Source organism: Merops nubicus, unplaced genomic scaffold, assembly GCF_000691845.1.
Source record: "Merops nubicus isolate BGI_N331 unplaced genomic scaffold, ASM69184v1 scaffold47073, whole genome shotgun sequence".
NCBI classification, from domain to species: domain Eukaryota; kingdom Metazoa; phylum Chordata; class Aves; order Coraciiformes; family Meropidae; genus Merops; species Merops nubicus.
Window position 1 is genome coordinate 1 of NW_008599126.1, and position 13338 is coordinate 13338.

Below are 13338 nucleotides of genomic sequence, written 5' to 3' on the forward strand. Positions count from 1 at the left end.
CCCACGCAGCGAAGCCTGTGGGCCTGCCCGCGGGTGCGGGGCAGGGGTGCTGGCGGTGCGGGGCGTGCTGCCTCGCTGCTGCTCCCATCGTTCTGTCCCGGGGCACCACCACACACAGAGTTCCAGTGGTTGGCTTGAGAGCCAGCAGCTGGCAGAGCCGCTCTGCTGCTGGTGTCGGAGTGATGCGACGGGCAGGAGCAGCTGCAGCGTCGCCCTGCCAACGCCGCTGCCGCCACCTCCGTCTGCTCTGCCCACAGGCTGCTGGGGAGCCTGGCCCTTTGTGCAGGGGGGCAGCTGGATTGTGAGTTGGGTGGTTTCAGAACTGTCTCAATACCTGTCCAGGGAAGGTGCTGTGCACAGTCTTCTTAAAAAGAGGATGAAAGGGAGCGGTCTGTGTGGTTGAAAGGTTGCTTGATAAGTTACAGAGAGGAATTCCAAGTCACCTGTAGGCTTCCAGCAGTAGTTGAGGGCAACTAAAATAAGCAGTGGCTGACATGTTGGGGTTCTCTCTGTTCTCTTCTAGGTTTATGCATGTATGATGGTATTCTTCCTGAGCAACATGATTGAGAACCAGTGCATGTCCACGGGCGCATTTGAAATAACCTTGAATGGTGAGCTGAGAACTCCCCGTCTGAGGAGTTGTGTTGTCCGTGTGCACCTGACTGGTGAGAGCTGTTGTGCTGGCAGAGTGAGGGGTGGCGTGTTTCAGAACGGGATGCTGTATGGTAATTGCCATCCCTTTTGAATCTTCAGCTGTTAGGTACCCCAATAAGTGATGACAATCATGGCAGCCTTATAGAGCAGTTTACACAGACATCAGTTACATATCTTTCGGAGTAACTATGTAAAAATTTAGGGTAGTTCTGAGTCGCTTGGAATAAGTGTGCTGAATCACAGGTGAGAGTTGACAGAGCCTTCTAGGAGTGGGCAGTCACATCTGGACCTCCCTGAGCTTCTGGGCTGAGTTTTGGGACAAGGTGGCTCCTGTCTGGTGTTTGTGTGGGTAATAGCCATTGCATTTTTCACTGTGGGTTCATAAAGTGCTGTAGCAGTGAGGGGGATTTGAGGGAGTATTTGTCAACATCAGAAATTAATGTTGTGTTTACCCTGAAGTCTTTATGGACTGTGTTGCCATTTGTGTTTTGGGGGGTGGGGGGACAGGAGTAGCAGTTGCAGCTACTTTGAGTGGAACATTCCAAGCCAGGCCTTGTTAAGTGGAACTTTTGATGTAAGGTAAGCAGCCTTAGATGTTGGGCAGAGTGAGATGAAGACTCACAAGTGTCAAAGATTGGGCAATGTTTTAAAAAACCGGTGTGCTGTTCTGCCAATCACTAGCCTATTTTCAGACATCATCAATGGATGTTGTGAACTTCTAGATCCATATGATGCACTTGGAAATAGAAGCATGAAACTGTTTGTTCTCCTAATGAGGCTGGGTTTTAGCGTAGCCAGAGGTTTGAAGCATTGTTGATGCAGATATTTTCCTCTATATAAAATAGTACCAACTTGTATAGCTTCCTAGAGCTTTTAAATTTTGTGTTTAAATGAGCCCTACATGCTTTCTGACTTTGTCAATGTAATGGTGCCTTTCTCCCCTCCCTGTGTTTTGTGGTAGATGTTCCAGTGTGGTCTAAGCTAGAGTCTGGCCACCTCCCTTCCATGCAGCAGCTTGTACAAATCCTTGATAACGAAATGAAGCTCAATGTGCACATGGAGTCAATGCCTCATCATCGATCATAGCCCCATCTATCAGCACTGAAACTTCTTGTAAGTCTTCTTCCAGTCACCAACTGCCTGTCTGCACGGATTGAAGGGGCTGCATGTTGCACAGTGCATGTGGCAGTCGTGTATCTCTTCATTTAAAAGGGTTTTAATGGAGCAGCAGCTCCAGTGACTTGAAGTCAGTTGACCCGTATCATTTTAGAGGTGCTGCTTTGGTGGGAGGTTTTGTTTTGGGGTGTGTTCTGCCCATTTCAGATTTGGAAGCTGGCATTCCTTTGGATGGGAAAAGATGTTACTGTGTGCAGAGGGCCTTTAGTTAAGTGGACTGTGGTGGACAGAGAATAGCAAACATGGTGTTACATGCCTTAAAATGTCTGTGCAGAGGCTTTTGCTGTGACTGGTAGCCTGATTGAACTGCATGACCTTAGAAAGTAGAACATTTCCTTGCCCCCCTCTTTGTGCTCTACTGTTGGAGCCTTCTGCAAACACTCCTTGACTGTTGGGAGCAGAGTGTTCACATCCATGCTCATCTGTTTGATGACAAACCACTTTCATGTTCTTGTCACTTGTGGCTTTCAAAACGTTTTGCTTACGATTCTTCATAGGAGCTTCATGTGCTGCAGACAGACTGTCTTGGTGCACAGATTAGCAGCTGGCACCTGGGAGACTTCCCTGAAGTGATGTGTTGATCTGCTGTGGTGCAAGTTCTGGCAGAGGCACATGTTGGTTTGGGAGTCTGGTTTCTTGGCGCTGCCTTATCGACAGTCACCCCCTGTGGTGACAGCCCCTGTGCTGTTGGTCCCAGCTGTGGCAGTCAGTGACCTGGCTCTGTGCAGACGCCTGCAGAGGTTTCCCTGGGAGCTCTGCTGTGCGTGACTTTTCCTCTGCCCGTTTGTATTTATGTGAGGAAGAATGTGGCACGTGGAGGTATCTGTACATTCAGGGGCCTGAGCCGTGTCAGCAGTGTGGGAGGCCTCGCTCCGTGTGGGAAGCCACATGCTGTAACTGGTTCCTCACTGCTTCACAGCTCAGACTTTGCCCCCTCCCCCTCATTTTTTGCCCAATTGATCTCTCTCTCCACTGATGCTCATGCAGCTTCACGAGACTGCTGCCACAAAGTCCTTGTGCAGGGAACCACTCGACTTTTGATTCCTGCAGGCATGTTCCATTTGCTCAGTTAAGTCTGGTTTGTCCTAATAATTCAGAAAAAAAAGTCATCTTAATTATGAATTGGTTTATGTTTTTAAAGTACTGTTTAGTATTGAAAAGCTTGGCATTTCCTGTACTGCTCAGGCAGGCGTGCTGAAGCCCAGCAGCGTATGCATGTGGATTTGGACAGTCTTGGGCAGTTTTTTGTTGCAGAGTAGATTGATTGTCACTTATAAGCTTACAAAGCATGGTAAGAGTGTTCTTAGGTCTAACTTTATTTAATGGAATGTAAGTAACAGCAGCAAAAAGCCCCATTCAGTTGTCTCCATGTGGGAAGTATCGCTACAGGTTAGGAGAGCAATGGCAAGACCTGATGACTTTGTGGGTCAGTCTCCTGGACCGAAACAATAACAGCACTCTCGGGATGAGTTATGAGCCCCGAGAGAGCGCCTGTAGCTGGGGTTGCATCACCCAGAGCCTGCCTGGCGGGCTGTTGTCCTGCAGTGCCCAGCTCTGGGCTGGTGCTGCTGGCTGTAACACGTGTTTCCGCTTGCAGGCATTAAGTGGCAGTTCCCAAAGGCCGCGTGGCTCGGACCCATGAAGGGCTGCACTGAAGACAGCTCGCTGTTGGTGCAGACTGGATGCCTCTCTCGCAGCCACGTCGTGCCTCCTGAAAAAAGCTTAATGAAAGACTGCTTTCAGTGCTGGCCTGTTCCTGATACTGCACAGTCATGGAGTGCAATAATACTGTATAGTTTTTTTAAGATTTCATTCAACCAGTTCATAGCTCAGCAATGCAGGCATTACTAATGGTAACTTATTTTATATTCATGTTTCACACAATGGCAGATGGAGTTGATAACCTAATTTTTCCTTGGGAAAAAAAGTTTGTTTAATCCGTTGTATTTTATATGAATTTATGTTCTTTTTGTAGTTTAAAATGAAGTTACAGGAGTGTCTGGTATTGTCGTAAGTAATTGACAGCTGTCTATCAAATATCTCTAATGTGGTAAAAGCAGGTTTGTATATTTTTCAAAATATATGCCAGAGTTGAACAGTGCGTTATATACTAAGTTATATGAACCAAATTATATACAGAGTAGTTACATCACTTTGTGACTTCAGTAAAAGTAAAAATCAACTGCTTTTTAAATTGTGTTGGCCAGCTTGGGAGGCTTTTCCTTGACCGTTCTGAAGAGGTGAGAAGCTGGGCTCTTCTACTGTCCTAAACAGAAACCAAGGGAGTTAATTTAAATAAAGAGTTCTCATTTACTGTGTGAAGTACCTTGTTTGAGTCACTGATGGATATTCTCAGAATTGCAATTGAAAAAAAAAATGCATAAAAAGCCTACTTTCCAAAATCATTACTCTGGTGTTTGTCTTGTTTAAGCCCCTGCCAGCCTCCGTGTTCTGGCAGGAACACGCAGAGCTTCCTCTCCTCCCCTGTGTGCCCCTCAGAACTCGGCTGCAGTGGGAGGTTGGGTGCCACTGCACCTGGGGAAGCTCACTGGGTCCTAGACCTCTCCTGTTAAGGGGCTGGGGGTTTCCCTGGGTCTCAAATGCTCTTTCACAGGGCTGGGGGCTTTCCTCAGGTTGGCTTCCGGCAGGTTCCTCCTCACCATCGTGCCTCCCAGCTGCATTTGCTCTGGGCTGGGGGCAGGGTGGGAGGCTCGCTCCTTGCAGCACCTGCTTCCTGTGCCATTTTCTGTCTGTTCTAAGCTACAGAGTCTCACCCCTTGTAAAACCAGCCACAAGTGATTCCTGGATCCTTATTGCCAAACATTGTCTCTGGATGGAGAGGGAGATGTCTGTGTTGAGACAATAATTCTGGTGAGAAGGGGATTTGCAGAGCTGTGATGGAAGCAGCTGTCATGGATGCTAAGAATTGTGGACACTCCCTGAGGCTTTAGGGGCTGATGTTAGAAATGTTTCAGGTAACCACGTTCTGCCCACCCAGCTGAGAGGAGTCAGTGCCAGCTGTGGCTCATCACAACCACTGAAGGCAACAGCCTCAGGGGTGCTTTGACTGTGATGACATCATCTCTTCAGGTAATTTGTGCCTCCTCTTTTGAAACAGATCGATCAAAACTTCTTTGTGTGGATAGAGTTTTCATTTCTCATTAACTGTACACTTCAGACAGGTTAGAAAATAGATGTGTAGATTTTTCATGAGCTGTTCATGGCATCACTGTGGTGATCATTGCTCACAATCTGCTGGCTGTCCCCAGTGTTCCTCCCATCTGAGCAGGATGACTTACTGGTATGTCAGTCAGGCATGTGAGAACCTTTGCTGATGTCCCTGGAGTGCACCAGGAACTTTTTCGGTGGGTGACACAGGCTGGGTAGTAGTTTGGTTGTGTCTGATTGCTCTGGGTTGCAGGGTGCACAGAGCAGATTTGTTTTGGGCTTCATGGTCATTAGGAGCAGTGATAACCGCCAGCCTTCCTGTAAACCAGCTGACAAACATCAACACGTGGTATTTGAGGTTCTTTAACCAGAAGTACTTGATCTAGTCTGAACTTAGCACTTCCTAAAGTAAAGCCTAAGCCCAGCTGGGCTGTTGGGGCTCACAGGTGTCCTGAGCCTGGAAGCCACCTCCAGCAGCACCCAGGAGACAGGCCGCAGGTGAGTGTATGTGGCTTCCCCTTTACCCTCCCACCTCCTGGCCTCCAAAAACCCTCAGCACGGGGCTTCCTGGGCCTCTGTGCTTTCTGGGTGTTAGCTATTCCTGAAAAAGTTTCTCCTCTGTGCACCCACCTTTTGTGGAGGAGGGTCTGACAGGCAGCATTGCCGGGCTGGTGGGAAGCTCAGATACCCCTGTGCTGCCCTGCCGCTGAAGTTGCTGCTTTTTGCTTTCCCCTCCTGTGCAATGCAGCCATGTGATTTTAAAATGAAGGCGCATAGGCACATTTATTTATGGCTGAGCTGTGCCCCGTTTGCTTTATCTCTGCGGGACATGCACAGGCTGAATCGACGGGTCAGCCTGTGCTGGTTTCTGACGGCAGACAGCAGGCAGGATGCTCAGGAGCAAGACACTGCCATTGAGCTCTGGCTTACTCTGCCCCAGGCGAAGCCCCTCTCTGTGCACCCGTGGCCAAGAGGCACTTCAGTGTGGGCCGACAAGAAAACGTGGTCTGGGGCTGAGCAGATCCCATGGGGTAGGGTGGCCCCGGGAGGCGGGGGGCTGTGCCAGTGGCCACGGGCTGCCGCAGGGCAGGGCTATGCCAAAACCCAAAACCCCACTGAGCGCACGGGGGCTGCAGCGGTGTGGAGTGTATCAGGCTCCTCCTGCTCTACACACATGCTGCTCACACATCAGCCTTTACTTTTGCCCTGACTGAGCTGCATAGCTCGTCGCTTACGCCAGAAGATGCACACAGCTGTAAGATCTTTAAAGTCTGTGTGATGAGGTAGGCTGGAGGCTTGATTTTGTCCCGTTGCTCGTTAGAGGGAAAGTTCAAGCACCCGCGTAGTCTATCCAAGAGCTGCAGGATCCTCACCCTGAAGGCAAGCAGCAGGAGCTCATCGTGGCCCAGCCGGGCCGGGGGAGGCAGCCGGCCACCGGTGCTTGCCTGCGGAGCAGAGGATGGTAACAACAGAGCCTCAGCAGGGTCGGACGGGGCGTCGGAGCTTCTGTTGATCCCAGCAGACAAATGGGGCAACACGGGGAGCAGCCGCTGCAGGATGAGCACGCTTCTCCCGTGGACCAGGGCTTCCCTCACCACCCCACTCCTGCTGTAGGGAGCAGCGACATGTGGAGCTGCCTGTGTGCTTGAGACGTACCTGCACTTTGGTTCCCACGTTGAATTTTGCTTGTTGCCCCATGGCGAGGAAGGAAATAACGATTTTGTCCTGGCCCAGGATCCTGACCCCCACATGCTGGTTCAGGGAGATGAAGATGGGGCTCAGTGGGACCTGGGGTCCTGATGACATGACACTGTTTGGCCACGTCCACCTTCTCAGCCTGCTGCCTGCTTGGTCAAAATACTGCCCTCCCTGAACATTCATGTTTATCCTAAAAGAGAAAAATTCAAAGCTCTGCATGCTGCAGCTCCCACAACCCGTGTCCCTCGTTCCCCAGAGGGACAGAATTGAGGCACAGCTAGTTTGGGATCTAATACCCCATGTCCAGACATGGCTGGGGCAGCCTTACTATTCTGGGAGGTACCTGAAGCAGGGCCCATGGTGCTCTGACCAACATGGACCTACCACACAGCTCCACTGGGATAACAGCAGGTACTTCTGCCACTGGAGTTAAATACTGCTTGTATTCTGGCATCGCTCGGCTTGTCCTCCTGCGCTATGCAAATAAGCTGGTTTTTCTCTCGTACAACAATGATTGCCAGATTTCCAGATGGATAGCTGTCATCAGGTGAAGTGCTCATAATCTCTGTCTGGTTGCTCTATTATTACATACTAAATATTTCAGAGTGCCGTTTTGAGTGTAAAAATGGATGCATTACCCAGCTCCCTGTGTTGAAGGCTGAATGGTGGTGCTGCCAGCATTACCTGGGATGTGGCCAGTGCTCTTCTGGCCTGAACACATACTGACAAAAGGTCAGTCAGGTACAGAAGTCGTTTCTGTTCTTTCCTAACTAATGACCCAGACAGAACTGCTGAGCAAATTGACTTTAAAGACATATTCTTGATTGTAGAAGCCTGGCAAAGTGAAGGGATCAAATTGCTCAGCTTGGACCACAGCACAGAAAACAGGGGCAGGTATTATTCTCCCAAAGAGAAATAAAAAAAACAACCAACCAGGGGGAAAAAAAGGCCCTTGCCCCTGACACCTGACTTGGACGTGTCTCAACAGCAGCTATTTGCGTGAACTGCAGCTTGTCTTCACACATACTCCTGCCCACAGGATGGAGACTCGGCCCATGCAGAGCTGGTGGGGCACGCTGTGTCGGTTTGTCCCTGGGGGAAGGAGGACAGGCCTGAGCACTGCCGGAGCCTGTGGGGCCAGCAGTGCCCTTCCACGGGTGGCTGGAGCTCGGGAATGGGTCTCGGCACTGGGCCCGCGTGCTTCTTAAACTGGGTGTTAAAGGCAGGGGTGCCTGGGCTGCATGGATCCGAAAAACTCCAAGAGCTGCATAAGCGGGTTCGCTACTGCTTTTTTTCAGGCTGTGGAAGCGAGTGCGAGTGGTGGACTGGGGTATTTGGTGATAAAGCAGACAAGGACCTGCTTAAAATTACAGGTACAGCCCTGGACTAATGCAGGCAAATGAGCCCCTTGAAGGATACAGTAACTGCACTGTTCCATCTGGAAACATGGTGAGGAACTTCCCTCCATGTTTGTAGTATTTTTCCAACAATTCATTCTTCACTACCTAAGATTGAATAAGAAAAGATCAAATGGGTGAGAGCAGCCCTGCACCTGCTGCCCCATAAGTCAGGCAGGCGCGCGGACTCACCCGGAAAAAGCCACTCACCTTTCCACCCACGAGGGTAAAATCACAGCAGGTGATGCTGCAGGAGATGGGCTCCTCCTCAGGCTCTGCTGCTTTCTCACCAGGCATCAGTGTCCGGCCCGTGGGTGATGGGGGCTCCTGAGAAAGCAGGTAGGAAATGGTGCCGGCCTGGCTCAAACCTGGAGAGGACAGGGAGGGGGTGTGCGTGGAGCAGGGCTGGCAGCGCTCACGGGGCTGCCCAGCACCTCTGCAGCAAGGCTGCAGCTGGCAGGAGTGGGAGCTTCTAGCTGACGTCTCCATCCTGGAAGTCTGTCTAGGGGTATTTTCTGTCTAACAGGGACAGTGCAAAGTGTTCAGCTATTTCAGAGAACGGGATTATGAAGAGAGCTGTAGTTTTTTCAGTCACGTATATATGCATCTGTGTGAGTCCAGAATGACTTTTTTGGTGAGCGCTCCTGGCTCTGCTGGACTGATCTGAAATCCGTGGTGCCGCAGCATCCATGCCTTGCCATCCTCTGTGGAAATACACCCATAAGGTAAATCCAGTTCATCTGTTCTTATTCAGAGTGCCTTTGCTTTCATAGCTTGATCCAAAGGGCTGCTCAGTCATCCACTGCTTGGGCTAGGAGTTAGTGCAGTGTTCACCTCATTAGGCAAAACATTAATCGCCCCAATTTTGGCAGTTCCTACCTTCCAAGGGCTTGGCTTTGCCATCTTACTATTCTCTAAGGTCTGTTTCTGTGCATCTCAGCTGAAACATTCCAATGTAAATACTGTGAGTCACAGCACAAGGATCCTCTGTGCAAAGGGAATGTGACTGCTTTGGGTTTTTCATATAGTGGACTATTTAATGTGGCAGTATCTAATTTAATGGGATTGCACAACTGACAAGGAACTAGCATGTTGCTGTATAAATCCTGTTCAATTAGAGAGCATTAGAGACAATCAACTCCACTGAATTCATTGTTGTAATAAATAGGCAGGTAAACACATAAGGAAATGCAAACTCACATTCAGCTGCACCGGGGGGCTCTGCTGCCCGGACAGCCGACTCTCTGGCCACTTGTCTCTCCTGCTGCCTGGAAAATGAAAGTGCTCCCATTGTCCACCTCATGCATCCCATTCTGAAAACCACAACTACTGGATATCATTGCTGTAGGAACACAAATTTCTGAACCTGATTTTCTCTTCACTTGTGTAATTTCAAGTAACAGAGGCAACGGAATATCACGGGAATAACAATATCTCAGCAAAAAGGAATTGCTCCCATACAGAGATTCCAGTGGACAGACTCCATGATTGCAATGGCGTCCGCTTCACTGGCATCAACAGCAGAGCTAAGCATTGTAATGGATTTGTACCAAGATTTTATGTAAAAGAGAAGATCTGCTCACAAGATCAAGGAAACAGCCCATCTCCATGAATATTTTCACCATTATCTAGCTTCCTACAAATTTGGCACTGCCTGACAGTGGCTTTGATTTATGCTCTGTATGTAATATAAGGTACTCGCACCATTGGACTGCAAAGGATCTCCAAGGAAACTTGGGGTTTCCTTCCAGGTATGCTGATTTACTTTTCTTTAAGTCTGTGCCATAGGCTTAGATACTTGTGTAAGGTTTGGGCCTCCTGTGAAACAGCCCAGTAGAGTTCTTGTGACTGGAAATCGGAATCCAAATGTATGTCACAGTTTATGCAGCAAAACAGAGAAACACAAACTCAAGGTTTGTTTCAGCACCTGGAGAAGTTAGACCCCAGTATTACCCCCTGCCCCCCGCTGCAGTTAGTTTTGGCTCAACCCATCTCCAGATATGCATCTGTCAGCAGTAGAATTAACGCCTTACTTGGCACATACCTCCCCACCTTCTAATACAGCCTAAAAGAAAAGCCAAGGGGGTGCAGACAGAATATGAACTTCTATTATCAAAAGTAGATTTTTTTTCTTCTTTCATTCCCTCTTGCTGCAGTTTCATTTTCTTAACGTGTTTTTTCCCTCTGGAGTCACCTGTTTCTTGTACATACGCGATCCCCAGTTCTCCCAGTGGTTGTGTCACAGTAATTCTGGTGTGCTCTCTCCTTTGTCAACTCCTTTGACAGCAGCCTGTTGTCTTCAGTGCGGTGGGATCTGGGGGGGCTGATGGCAGCAGGAATGCTCCAGGTGGCCTCATGGTTCCTCCTCTCATTCACAATGAACTCATAGAGATCCCGACTGCTCTGGCAGCAGAACTTCTGGATGGCAGCAGAGTGGTGCTGTGGTGAGAGCAGGCACTGCTGCAGCAGATGCTCGCTAACCTGCCCACCAGCTTACCAATTCATCGCCCTGTGGGGGCAGGCAGGCCTCTCCCCCGGCGGCAGGGAACGGCTCCAGCAGGCTGCCGCAGTACTCGCACCTCGGGGCAGAGTCCTCCTCCGTCTGAAGGGGAGGCAGGAAGAGAGAACACAGGGAAATCCTTGCAAATCCTCGCTTTGTCTTGAGGAAAGAGCTCTGCTCAAGGTGCAGCCTATGAATCTGTTAGAACAGGTCTGTGTCTGTGACACCTTGGGTCAAACCACCAGGTTCAGAAACCACCAAAAGAAAAGCTGTAGCAAATAAATAAAGAAATCCCCTCAAAGAAATGGAATAACTGTACAATTTGTGATGCTTCCGAGGGAGGGAAAGCTTCAGAGCATGCAGGACTCTATAGTTGAGCCCTCTGATGTATTAACCCTTTCAAAGACAATCATCAGAGCTTTGGAGAGTAAAAGTTCCCAGATTGTTGCACTGGAAAATCTGTGGGGAATTTCACGAAGAACCAGCAACAGATTTATTGACAAAAGAGCTGAGCATATCTGAGCAGGTACAAATCACGTCTGCTGCAGGATGTCTCTTGAGGATGGGTACTAGATATTCTAAAAGAAATACTCATTTTTTGAAAAAGTTTTGAAGCCGAGCTCTAGACGACACAGCTCCCGCAGCGGGCGGCTGGACTCCACGCTTCAGGGCTCTGCTCCCGAGGCCCCACACGCAACAGCCATCCCGCCGGCTGGGACCTGCACCGCCCCGCTTACACCCCAGCTACTGTACTCCCTGTTCACCACTTCCACTCATGGCCTCTTCTGAATGCATGAATTTGAAACACCTGGCTTCTCTAGAGTCTAATTCCCAGAAATTCCATTGCTCCCCACCTCATACTGAGTAATAACTCTCTCTGATGGCTTTACTCTGCTAAGGGTTATGGGGAACTCTGTGCTGCTTGTATCCTTTGACTGTATACCTAGGACTGACTTAGACTAATTTTGTGTCTCTGTTTTAGACAAAGGGCAAAATCTGTGAGGAGCTTCTCAACACAAGGATGCAGTGGTGGGGAGAGAAGTCCTACAGCCTCTTGCTGTTTAGGTGTGCACAACAAGCATCGTTCCCACAGCTTCGCAAAAGAAAACCCTTTCATAACAGAACTCCTGCACTGGCTTGGCAAAGGGTATTGGTTTTATTTTTCCTGCATGGCAATCATAGGAATTAAAATAAACAAAGCCACACAGTGGGGAACACCCACCCCTGACTGACCTCAGTCTGTGTGTTCTCTCGGGAGGATTCGGGTCTGTAGGCCAGGAGTGTAGGCAGGCCGACGGAGGGCAGCGTGCGCAAGGACTTCTTGAACAGCTTCACAAAATCTTCTTTGAACTCAAAGCAGAAAATACCAGATGCAATGTGGAGTCATATCTTTGTTCAGGGATAAAACCTTTAGGCAGCCTGGGTGAGTCTTTACCTCTGTGTTGCACAAGACATCTAAGCTGCCAGGCTCTTCTGACAGGGCTGCAAATAACAGCAACACAGAATTACTGGACAGCAGTGCCATTCTCTCGGGCCTATCTTCTGGACACACTGGTTTGTTCCTTTTCAGCATGCCAGCCTTTTCTCACCAGCCACAGTGGCTGTCCCAGGTGCTACCTTCTGGCCAGACCTGGTCCTGCACTTTCAAAAGGGCAGCTCTGGGTCTGCGTGACCCTTCCCTAATGCCCGAGGGTCTGGAACTGGGCACTGACATCGGATCAGGCTTCTACAAAACCGTCTCCCTGAAGTCATGGCTTATTGCTTAGGGTCAGTGAGTTGTAGCACCAACCTCTCAGCTCCCAGGCCTGCAGTGGGAACCACATCTCGGCAACACACCTGGCAGATTGCACCAGCACAGGAGGAGAGGCAGAAGGTGATGCCGTGGGTGTCCCTGATACTATTAGAAGTTTGAATGATGTGGCTGCTGGTTTGCTTGAACTTTATTTTTCAAATTGTAGCTCAGAGACACGGTTATCAACCTCTGCAACCAAGCGGTGCCACAGGGAGTAACCGATCACTGGCCCTAGCTGAGAATCAGTGCCCCGGAAGGCACAGAGTGCACCTGTGAAGCTGCGCAGCCAGCACGGCTCTGGGGGCACCGTGGCACCAGGGATGCACCAGAACTGGTACTCGGGGTGCAGGTGGATGCTCCATGTTCATGCTCTGCCCTCTCTATGGGCTTTGCAGCTTCTGTCTCATCTCTACCATTGCTGCATCCAAACCCAGGTCAATGATTTACCTCTGACACAAGTTTGGTTATTCTGTACTTTGATCGTGACAACAGTCGCCCCAAGGACTCCTGAAGCTCCACCTAAAGTACAAAGCCTAATGCATGGGGGTGCTCCTGGGGCTGCTCCTGGGTCTGCGTTGCTTTGCAAAAGGATCTCTGGGAAACTGCTGAGTCATGTGCCCTCTACAAATGACACCCTAGTACGAGACAGCTTGAGGGCAAGGTGATAAAACTGCGCAACCTCCGTCTTGAACAAAGCTGTTCCTTACTTGATGTTCGGCAGGCATGTCCGTGAAGCCAGCTGGCTTCTGTCTGCAGCGACGCCTCAATTCCCAGCAGCTCCTGCGTTGCCTTGGGTCCGACGCTGCCTGATGTTGCCATTTCCCTTAGGACACAGCGCCACCCATTAGTGCCACACAGTGACTCGACTCCTCACGATTACACTAATGAACGGGACTTTCCCAAATGCGTTTACCTAAGGACCCGAGCACGCAGTGGGGCCTGGCCGCAGCGTG

General features: G+C 49.8%; 2 protein-coding genes across 2 annotated transcripts; one reads left to right on the plus strand and one right to left on the minus strand.

Moving 5' to 3' along the window:
* Nucleotides 1–523: 523 nt before the first annotated feature.
* On the plus strand, nucleotides 524–4170 carry LOC103770013 (selenoprotein T; the record flags this gene model as incomplete). Its single annotated transcript, XM_008937260.1, has 3 exons — nucleotides 524–611; nucleotides 1616–1767; nucleotides 3428–4170. Coding segments are annotated over 2 exons (213 nt in total), but the record flags the coding sequence as incomplete, so codon positions are not given.
* Nucleotides 4171–6179: 2009 nt separating this feature from the next.
* ERICH6 (glutamate-rich 6) lies at nucleotides 6180–13204 on the minus strand. The gene is given in 11 exon segments (XM_008937261.1): nucleotides 6180–6443; nucleotides 6655–6886; nucleotides 7081–7233; nucleotides 8116–8201; nucleotides 8304–8461; nucleotides 9294–9391; nucleotides 10369–10511; nucleotides 10591–10695; nucleotides 11827–11949; nucleotides 11951–12075; nucleotides 13093–13204. Coding segments are annotated over 11 exon segments (1599 nt in total).
* Nucleotides 13205–13338: the final 134 nt, after the last annotated feature.